Source organism: Manis pentadactyla, chromosome 4 (assembly GCF_030020395.1).
Source record: "Manis pentadactyla isolate mManPen7 chromosome 4, mManPen7.hap1, whole genome shotgun sequence".
Lineage (NCBI taxonomy): Eukaryota > Metazoa > Chordata > Mammalia > Pholidota > Manidae > Manis > Manis pentadactyla.
Genome location: NC_080022.1, coordinates 132,919,340 through 132,930,552, shown reverse-complemented (window position 1 = coordinate 132,930,552; position 11,213 = coordinate 132,919,340). Strand labels below are relative to the sequence as shown.

The following is an 11,213-nucleotide window of genomic DNA, read 5'->3' as shown; positions in this document are numbered from 1 at the left end:
CCTCAGGCTTGAGCAAAGTGGAAGCATAGAATCAGGGACCTCAAAGGACTGCATCCCTAGTACAACTAGAAAAAATGTATACCCACCAGCACAAGGCAGCAGCAAAGAAGCTTTTCTTTCACTTTCTGCATCTGGATGGGAAAAAATGTTTCTTCTGAAAAATCAAAACCAGGACTGCAGTTTTAGAGGTTTGAGGTCTGGATTTATATTTCTGGAAAGATAGAAGGAATCATCAAGGTGAAAATATGTCATAAAACATATAAAAATTGATCCTGAGGCCATGATACTCCTAGGGGGCTCAGTAGAAGCAAAAACAGAAATATAGTGGAAAGGCAAACCACAAGATTTCTGAAGGAGAAAAGAACATTCCACAAGAGATCAGTTCACCAAATAGCCACATAAAATATTTGATAATGAGACTTCTAGAATTTGAACAGAGCAATCTAAAAAAGGATAGAAAAAGTGTGTTTTAAAATTACTGAAAATATGAAGAAAAAGGATTTGTTCTATTAATAATAAATTAAGGTCTTATGAAAAAAAGAACAGGTAACTTTTAAAAAGAACCAAATACAATTTCCATACATCTGAAAAATAGTAACTGAAATTAAAAACTAAGTGGAGAGGTTAAATAATAGATTAAATACTACCAAAGAGAGAGTTAGTACATTGAAAAATAATTTAAGGAATTTATACAGAATGCCAAGCAGAGAGAAAGTATACAAAGGAAGAATTGTGCTAAATAGTTTAAAATGTGAAGATGCCATATCTAAGTCATATGTCATATGTTCCAGAAGGAAAAGATACAGAGAAAATATGGGAGAAACAGTATTTTAGAAGATAATGCTAACATCTTTTCTAACATTGATGAATGACTTGAATCCACAGATTCAAGAAATACAGTGACCTTCAAGCAGGTGAAATAATAAAACTCAAAAATCACAGGGAACATTTAAAGCAGGAAATTAATGACAGGTTCCTTATACAGGAACAAATTTGAACTGACAGAATTCTCAACAATCACAATTGTGCCATAATAATGTTGTGATGAAATAAAACCACCATCAACTTAAGAGTCTCTAGCCTGCTAAACTCATTCAGGAGGCAAGACAAAATAAATGCATTTTTGCACAAATAAAGACTAAAAAAATGTACTTTTATCAACTATGAACACACATACTGAGTGAAAAAGCAGACTACAACAGGGAATGAACAGTATTATTGACACAAAATTATGAAGCCCAACACTGAATTATATATTGTTCATCTATTTAAAGTACAGAGCAGCATTGAGAAAACACAACCACATTTAAGATAGTAATTACTGCTGGTTAGGATGGAAGGGAGGCAGAAGGGATGGGAAAAAACAGTAGAGCTTCAGCTATGACTTAAATGTCATATTTTAAAAAAATGAAAGTCTGGAGAAAAATGGCAAAATATTAATGTCTATTGAATCTGGATGGAGGCACCTGGTGTCTGTTATTTTCCTTCTGTATTTTCCATGTGTTTGAAATATTTCAAAATAAAATTTCTTAAGGAAATAAATCTATATCAACTAGAAGAAGGAAGGAAGGAAAGGAGAAACAGGGAGAAGGAAGGAAGGGGCGGTCCGTCATGGTAAGCTCTTGGAAAGTGATTGGAAAAAAACTCAACCTTGTAGAAAGTGGAAGTCCATTCCAGTCTCGGTGTGAGGAGGTGACAAGGAGACCTGGATGTCAAGTCAGGGTCCTTCCTCTCAGCAACTGTATGAACACACACACAGACGGCCCCTCACTGACTCTCACTTGTTTCATCTTTTAATTAATGGGGTCCCTTCCATTTCCAGCATTCTGTTGTTTTGCTTCCTTTGACATTTTAGATGGCCACATTTTCAAGCATAAAAATTGCTTTTCACTAGTGCAGCTGTATTCATAAGGCTTTCTTTGTCTTCAAGTGACAGAGAATTCAGCCCAAAGTGGCTTAAGGGAGGTGAAAAATTAAATGGCTTATGTAAGATGAGACACTCAGGGCTAGGTCTAGCTTGAGGCACAGCTAGGTTTGGGGCCCGGAAACACCATCACGTGCCCAGGGTATTTTTCTTTAATCGCCTACGGTGGGCCTTTAGTTACACTAGCTTCTTCTCAGCCATCACGTGTGATAGGCCAGATGGTGGTTGTAGCCAGATGGTGATGGCAGCTCCAGCTCTTAAATCCTCTTTTTCCATATAGCAAGGAAAGCAAAATCTCTTTCGCTGAAGCCCCAGTGAGACACTCATTGTGTCTCATTAGCTTTGATAGAGTTCTAAGCCCAGAACTGAGCCAGGCAGGGACCTGAGTGGAGGAGCAGCTCTGAGTTGAGCCGACCACGCTCGCACTGGGGCACAGGCACAGCTTCACCGTAGCCATTTAGAGTGTGGGGGGGTCATTTCCCAGAGGTGTGGTTACCTGGAAGAGGAAGAATGGATATTGGATGACAATAAAAATAAAAATAAATTGTCCACTGCAACCGACAATCAGGAGTGATTTCCCAAAAAGGAAAGTGTAAGAATTTTAGTCTTTTTTTATATGGAATGACAAGAAGTGAGAGGAAAATCTTAAAAGTGAGGAGTATTCTAAGCATAAGCAGGGGCCATGCAGGGACAAACGCATTGTTGCTTCCAAATCCCTGTTTTCGTGAACTAGGCAGAAACTTATTTTGCTTGAGATGTAGCTTTAGGATCAAATGAGTTCTAATTAGAATGACAGGCAATAATCATGGGAAATATGGGAAATGACATGTTTCTCATAGTAAAAATGAAAAGGAAGTGGTTTAAGAAAGGGTTATGTGGATTTGTAGCAGACAGACCATGGCCTCTTATCAGGAGGTGATGGGGCATCATGCACACTTCTAGAGAACACTACTGTAGAAGATGAGTGTGTTTTTTGCCTGCAACTTTGCCCACAATGCCTCTGTCAGAAGTAGAACTTGAGATTCTGAAAATTATTTACCTTCACAGCACTGTAAGGAAAAAAATTTTATTTATTTTTGGTCCACTCTTAAAACCTAATAAATCTTAACTAGAGAAATCTTAATAATTTAAAATAAAAATAGCCATGTTTACACCTAATAGGTGCACAGTAAATATTTGTTGTCTGGGATTCCCATAGAGTTGAATAATTCTGGGAATGGAGGAGGGTAAAACACTGAGAAGTAAGGGAAGACTGGGGAAGCACTTCTCTGTCCTTCCCTCCTTACCTGCTGACCCAGATATTCTAGATCTTCCATGTCCATCTTCTCACCTGCTCCATCTTCCTTTCCCACATTCCTGTCTAGAAAACATTAGCAAATCCCACATGGCTATCCTGTATCAACCCCTGCAGGAGCTCCAAACACACTACTAGAAGCGACATAATGCTCTGTGTTGTAAATTCAGATGTACTCAAGGCCCTGAGGATGGTGCCAAAGTTCCCTAAGGTTCCTCAGTCAAGCACTCAGAAGAGCCCTCTTTCATCCCCTTTCCTCTTTCCTCTTCTAAACTCCCTGACCTTCTGGCCCAAGTTTATTCTGCCAGTTCCCATCTCAACCCCAGCTGGTTCCTGTGCCTCCCATCCATGCTTCACTGGCAAGTTGTATTCCTAGGCCCTCACTGTTCAGAGTGAAACAGCTACACGTTAGTTCACTGATTAATTGATTAATCATTATTTTTTAAAACTACTCTCTGAACAATTTGCCTTTCATGGGTTGTGTTTGTGATGTAACTTATATGCATTATTATGCTAAAGGATTCCCTTCCAGTCAGAGGTAAGCACTTAAGGGCCAACAGGAGGTGAAGAGAACAGAATCCCAGCCCACCAAGTAAATGAAGCAAGATAAAACCCCCACCATGAAGTATCCTGGCATCTATTCGTGGCACCATGTTCTTGGATGGGGAGCAGGGAGCAGCGCCTAAGTGCAGTTCAGCTGAATTGTGGCCATTTGTGGCCAGGCTGCCCCTGGTTCACTACTTTAGATTGAGTATAATTGTTGAGACCAGAACAGCTCTCAGAAGCGTAGCTGCTCACCACACACAAATGCTCCACCTGTAAAGGGAGGCATGAAGTCTGAGATGGGTGACGGCTAACATCTACAGAAAATGTACCCATTTCCCAGCCACTAGGCCATGCTCTTTATGTGTAATACTGTGTTTCACCCTGACAACCCCAAGGCTTATTTCATATTCCATTTACACTTAAGAAAACAAGCACAGGGAGGTGGAATAATGTTCCCAAAGACACAGTTACTAAGTAGCGGGACCGAACTTGACTCTCCAATAATCTGGCTGCGGAATCTGATTTCACCCTTTGTACCAAACTGCCTTCTGATAAAGGAATGGGAATAGGGGTGGGAGACCAGGAAGTGCTCAGTCTTTTGAAACATATGAGGTAGAGTTAATCAAGCATGAGGAAGTCTAAGGTCAAGGGATGCACACAGGTGTTCTGAAACGGCCCAGTCCCAGTGGCCAGGCTGGATTTGATGCGAGTACTGTCCCTGCTCAAACAAGCAGGCTGTGCGTGGGGACTGGGTGGTGGCAGCAACACTGCCTCCTTAAGGAAGGAATTGGCTCTGCCTATTGTGGCTTCCACGCCTAGCAGTGCTGGGCATATAGCCAGCATTTGTATTGGTTATCTACTGTGCTGTAACAAATTATCCCAGAACTTGGTGGCTTAAAACACAGATTTATGAACTCACAGATTCTGTGGATCAGGAATCCAGGCATGGCTTACTTGTGTGTGCCTGGCTGGCAGTTTCCCACAAGGCTGAAGTCACAGGTCGACTGAGACCACAGTCACCTCCAGGATCAACTAGTGGGGACCCAATTCCAGTTCACTCAGGGTTGGTTGGCAGGATTCAGTTCTTTGTGGCCTGTGGCCCAGATGCCGCCCACAGGTCCTTGCCACGGGCCTCTCCTACAGGGCAGCTTGCATCTTCAGGGCCATGAAGAGAGGGCCCAGAGAGAGAGAGAGATAGAGAGTACCAGCAGAAAGTCACAGCCTTTTTAAAACTAATCTCAGAAGTGATACTCATCACTTATGCAAGTCCCTGGATGGGGCTCCATTCTAGGGGAGGGGGTCCCACCATGGTGTTAATATTAAAGGGTGGGAATCATGGAGGCACCTCAGAGGGCTTTCCTTACAGTGTGCAAAGCCTATCTGCCCAACTGAACTTTGCCCATTAAAAACTCAAATATCACTTGTAGCAGTTGGGAAACAAAACCCATAAATTTAGGTTGTTATCTACATTAACCTTTCAGGTTGAAAGTGATTATTCAGTCAGGAACATCAAGACAGTTACCTGTGATCAGGTGTATGAGTAGAGGAAGGAAGGAAGAGGGCTACTCCTTGTTAGCACCCTATCCCGTGTACTAAACGTGAGTGGATATCCCAAGGAAGATGTAATGTCCCCACCTTCTGAATGAGGAAACCAAGACTCACAGAATTAAGGAATTTTCTAAAGGTCACTGAGCCAGGATGGGGTGGAGTTAACTCGGGTCTTCCTGGCATTTTTCCACTTACCTTCATCACTAGTGCTATTTGTCAAATAGGTCCTGTTCTACCACCCTGGGCCCACAGAATGACTGCACTCGCTATACTTCCTGGGAGGGGTTGGGCCAGGAGACTGGTTCTGTCCCGTGTGTTGTGCGTACAGGTGAAGAGTCCAGGCCTGAGTTAAACTGCAAGACCCTTCAGAGGCCTCTTTTCCCTCTGCCGTGGCACCAGCAAAGTTTGAGTCCCTGAGTGACTAAAATGAGCAGACCCTTTCATTCCACCCCCACCAGCCCAAAAAGGGCATGTGGCATCTGGAGTTGTTGAGCCGGGGCAGAGAAGCAGGAGGATTCAAACTCTCCTGGCTGATGTGCCACTAAAAAGAAGACCAAGGAGCAGAGAGTGGGGTTCGTGCAGGCTGCCCCAAGGGGCTCTGGCTCTGTCTTGCCTGGTTTGTAATGGTAACTTAATAAAAAATAAATATTGGGTTCATTTCATCCACCTTTTTCTATTCTCACCATCTCCATCTTAGTTCAAGGCCCAATACTCCTACCTGGATTATGGCAAAGACTCCTGATTGGCCTAAACTGCCTCTAGTCTTCTTGCAGCATCCTGACCAAAAGCAGCTCAGGATCAGCTGGAAACTAGCAAGATATGTAACGTCCTAGGCTTGGCTCCTCCTCGCCTCTCCAGCTGCCTCTGGCTCCTTAAACCTCACTCCTCTGGATCTGTGCGCTTTCCCAGTGCTCACTGACCTCACATCTCTAATCCCGGACACATACTGTCTCACCCGGCTAAATCCCACTCGTTCTGGAAAGCCTTCTCTGAGTACCTTTTTGGTACCTTCTCCTCCTCCTACTCATCTTAGTGTCTGAAATGCCTGTTTACTTGTCATTATCCACCATTAACCAGCAGATTCCATGAAGGCAAGGACTGTACCATTATGTCCACACCAACTGTAACTGTTTGGCACATAAGTGCTCATCAGATATGTGATGAAAAAATAAATGAACTCATGCTGGAAGGCACAGTAAAGCAAAGTTACCAAATGCCAACATTTTTACCCTCATTTATGGATCTCTAGGGACTATTCAAACTTTCTATTTTCTAATTGGCCACTTTTTTGAGGTCTTTAGTGATCTCTCATTACATGCCAAATGTCTCAAGTACCACATGTGAATGACCTCATTTAATCTTACTCTTTTACTAAGCACTGTTTCAGCCAATGTACAGGTGAGGAAACTGAGGCACAAAGGGCTGAGGTAGCCTCCTGAGGACCACAGATATTAGGTGGTAAGTGTAGAAAGAGTACAAACCCAGACAGCTTGCTCTGAGCCCATGCTCATTGCTACTTTATAAGTGCATCTTGCTCAAAACCATTTTTGAGGGGAAATTTAAGGAAAATACTTCATTTTTTCTATTTAGATTTTCTTCTTGCTTACCAAAAGCCTGAAGAGACAACCTGTGCTTGAGTTTTTATTAAACCTCTTTCAAAGCTTGCTAATGGTGCAGGTAAATTTCAATTATGTTAGTAACTGAAGATTTAGGATGATGAACATTAGAATGTATATATATATATACACTAGTATCTAGAGCCTCTGGAGAGCCATGTGAAAAAGAATATTTCTATACACAAGGAGCATTTATGTACCTGCTGGATTTAACTGCAATGACATAGTACTTGATCTTGGCACTCTCTGCTCTAGCTTGTAATTTCATTAATTCATTCAATGTTGAGTAAGACTCTTGTTACTGGTCTCTGACTACTGGTTTAAAACGTTTAGAACATCTCTTGGACAAAACTACATTTAGAAACTTTGGGGGTTTTTGGTTAAATATATTTTAGTGAAAAATGTATTTAATGCACATTACTGGTATTTACCCAAGTGATATCCCTTTATTTAGATAAAAATGAAAGACTTTAGATCCATGAAAAGAACCCAAGTTTTTAATTTCTAAAATAACTTTTTCTAAGATAAATATTAATTTTAAACCATTAAGGACACAACCAGCCAAAACCAAATTGTAGCATATACTCAAATGATCAGGTTTCTCCAACAAATGAGTGGCAATGGGGGAGGGGGAGAGACTGTGATGGCAGGAGGCCTGATACAGACACAATCAGAAGACACACTATTGAAGCCTTTGTAATGACCTTATTTAGATCCAAATTTAAATAAACCAACTACAAAGCCATTGTTGAGATAATCAAGAAGATCTGAATATGGACTATTAGAATATTAAACAAGTTTTTTTAGGTTAGGTTTGAAAATGGCATGATGGTTATGTTAAAAAACAAACAAACCCAACTTTCAGAGTTATATACTGAAACATGCACGTGAAATTTTTAAAAAGTGAATTTTATTATTTTTAAAAATTACATTTGCATAGTAGAAGAAAATATTTTTAAGTTTAATCAGCAACCTGATTTACTTGTTATTTAGTGTTTATTCAATCAGTCTGACATACCTTGCATGAGTTTCGAAGTTTTTGCCTTTCCCTTTTAATGGCTTTTTTCTGGATATCTTTTTCCTTCTTTGCCAGTAATGCTTGTTGTCTAACTTCCTCTTCTTTCTCTTTAACTAACTGAGCCACTTCTAATTCAGCTTGTCTTTGCTTTAATAATGGGGAATAAATTAATTTGAAGAGAAATTTTGAATTTCTAAGTGCTCTATCATCTTACTTAAAAAATTCAATCTTTTAACAAATTAGAGGAAAAGGGGACATGTCAACTTATTGAAGCCTGAAGGCCTCAATGGGAATGAAATGGGAATGAAATGGGAAAGGCAGCTGATAAAGTTCTACAAACATTAGAAATGAAAAATGGACATTTTAGAAATATGCATGATAGTAAAGGAATTTGTATGACATGATGTTAGTAAAAATTTGGTGGTAAGGAAGATCCTTGTAACTGTCAATTAGACCAACTTGTCATGATCCACTCACAGTAGCACCTTATTCTCTGCTGTGAGATGATAGTTTCTTAAACAGATCTGAAGATGAAAGATTTCAAATATCTACAGTTCAGATTCATTAAATGTCATCTTACTTTTTCCTTTGCCTCTTGCTCCTTCTGTTTTGCTTCCACTTTTGCTTTCTTTTCTGCTTCTTTCTTGGCCTTTTCTTCTTCTTTTAATTTTTTTATCCTTGGATCACAGCTATATGCATTGTCTACCAGAAAAAAAGTGATCCTTTTGAATTTCTATCATTTAATTAAAAAACTTTAAAAATCCCTATCAATTATACTTGCCAACTAATGTTCTTATTCTGTTCATTTCTTCTTTTTTCCGTTGTGCCCTTGTTGCTCTGTTCTGCTTCTCAATCCATCTCCTCTCATCACTACTATAAAACAGAAAATGTTAGAAACTATTGTATATAGATGGTATGACTGGAAAATGTAATAGTTTATAAATCTATATGTAAATAAAGTCCAGAAAGATTAGAATGCCATGTCACTTTCAACATTAGCTAAAGGATGATTCCACTTATATTAATTTTGGTTGATTTTTTTAGAACATTCATGTCAAAAAAATTTCCCTCCACAGAGAGAAAACTAAAATAAAACCAGTTAAGCAACCAGAAGAAAAAGACTTTGCTAAATTGAACATTTTTGGCAATTATGTTTCTTGGCAATTTCTTAAGCATAGCCTAACCAAACACTAATTTGGCCCCATCTAGGTTAACTTGTGAGATGGAATCTCAAAAATACCAAAAACTCATTTATAAAGGGTATATAAAGATATTTAAGACATATAGGTAGTAGCATACTCTTATATTATATTACAAATATATCTTATATTATTACAAATACCAAAGAACCAAGTATTTTCTTTTAAGCAATGATTTAAATACATACCATTCTGCTTTTTCTTTTTCTTCTTCATCTAAATAAGAAAATTCTCTCCACGAATCAAAATTATACCTAATATAGAAATGAAATAAAATCAAGGCAAAAAAATTTTTTTAATCTTTTAATTCTAAGAAACATTAGGCAGGTGGGTGAGTTTGTTTTAATAGAGTCCTCCCCTTACTTTTGGTACTGAACTAACACTACACTCAAGTCTCTTCTTCCTGTTTTTTAAATGACATTGTATTATACCAAATACACTCATCACCCCAGTCAAAATCAGACCTCCCTGCTCTCTCTTCATTACAGGGTCTCTTTCTTGCCTGGGCTTGTTCAGGTGTCCTGCCTTCATGGTCACCAGGCTGTTAGGTCTTAAGGCAAACCTAGCAATGGTTATTTTCTGTTTGTATCCTTGAGGGAAAAGCAACTACCACTGATAGGACTAAATATTGTCATTTTTGTTTTACAGTGATTTTATGTTTTCATTTACCAGATATTTAATGAGAAAATACAGCACATATAAAACAACTACTAAATATCGTATTTATTAAAAATCAGTGAATTAGAGACAAAACACTACCATCCTCATGTGCTTAAGTACTTTCAATAGAAGACAGCTAAATGAAAATGTCTCCATTTTTACTGAAGTCAAATGACACCCTGAATTTCATTTTTTGCCTCTGTAGGGTGCTTGCTGTCTAGAAGTCTAATTAGGAAAAACAGATTTAAAAATATATAATCATAAAAGCCTAAGTATGACATAGGAAATAATACTGCATTATGTGAAAAAAACCTTTAATTTCTGAACAGAGTACTTTTGTTCAGTGAAGGTTCTGTGATTCTCCTATACTTCAATTAGTTTATGAACAAGTCAAGTACTTATTGAATACTTACCCTTTAAAAAAAGGACAGTATCATAGAAACAGTGTATTCACTTACCAGAAAGAATAAAATGTATCTACATCTTCAAATGATGAATTCATACAACGAAGTTTAGGGACATTTTTTTTATTTGACCATCTGAAATATCAGAAGAGAGAAAAATTCAAATACTGTAAAACCCACTAGTTCCTCTTCTGGGAATTTACCTGAGGAAAGCAAAATCACTAATTCAGAATGATATATGCACTCCTATGTTTACTGCAGCATTATTTACAATAGCCAAGATATGGAGGCAACCTAAGTGTCCATCAATAGATGAATGGATAAAGAAGATGTGGTACATATATATAATAGACCATTACTCAGTCATAAAAAAGAACAAAGTCTTGCCATTGGCAACAACATGGATGGCCCTAGAGGGTACGATGCTAGGGAAATAAGTCTGACACAGAAAGACAAATAACATATGATTTCATTTATATGTGCAAAGCAGAAATAAACTCATAAACATGGAGAACAAATTGGTGGCTGCTGTAGGAGGGTGGGAGGACAGGCAAAATGAGTGAAGGGGATCAAGAGGGACAAACTTCCAATTACAAAATAAATAAGTCACAGGGATGAAAAGTATAGCATAGGGAATATAGTCAATAATATTGTGGTATCTTTGTATGGTCAAAGTTGGTAACTATACTTGTCATGGTGAGCATTTTGAAATTTATGTAACTGTTGAATCACTATGCTGTATACCTGAATCCTATATAATATTGTATATCAACTATAAAGTATTAATGAAAGTAATATAAATTAAGAAAAAAAGAAAAATTCCATTAAAAATTTTATACAGAAGTTCAACAGGCAAGCTAATTTATTAAAAAACAATAATGGCTTTTACTAATCCCCTACACTCTCCTCCCCTACATCCTCTATGATTGAGATGGAATGGGTAGATCAGCAGTGGGGTCCTGAACAAAATGCAGGTGCAATAAAAGAAAGGACAAGGGTAGGTG

The 11,213-nt window shown here is 38.5% G+C and overlaps 1 protein-coding gene across 1 annotated transcript; it reads right to left on the bottom strand.

The window, feature by feature from the left end:
* Nucleotides 1-7,901: 7,901 nt before the first annotated feature.
* LOC118929998 (dnaJ homolog subfamily C member 2-like) lies at nucleotides 7,902-10,846 on the bottom strand. Its single transcript, XM_036920720.2, has 5 exons — nucleotides 10,264-10,846; nucleotides 9,334-9,399; nucleotides 8,728-8,819; nucleotides 8,527-8,648; nucleotides 7,902-8,093 (listed from the first exon to the last, which is right to left on the bottom strand). The coding sequence occupies exons 1-5, from the start codon at nucleotides 10,305-10,307 to the stop codon at nucleotides 7,929-7,931; spliced, it is 489 nt and encodes a 162-aa protein (XP_036776615.2). The 5' UTR covers nucleotides 10,308-10,846; the 3' UTR covers nucleotides 7,902-7,928.
* Between the last annotated feature and the right edge of the window lie 367 nt (nucleotides 10,847-11,213).

What these genes read in the sequence shown, in the direction of transcription:
- LOC118929998 (XM_036920720.2), bottom strand. Translation starts at nt 10,307, where the DNA reads ATGAATTCATCATTTGAAGATGTAGATACATTTTATTCTTTCTG. An exon ending in GAAAAAGAAAAAGCAGAATG is followed by an intron (nt 8,820 to 9,333) that starts GTATGTATTTAA and finishes TCTGTTTTATAG; the next exon opens with TAGTGATGAGAGGAGATGGA. An exon ending in CAGAATAAGAACATTAGTTG is followed by an intron (nt 8,649 to 8,727) that starts GCAAGTATAATT and finishes TTTTTCTGGTAG; the next exon opens with ACAATGCATATAGCTGTGAT.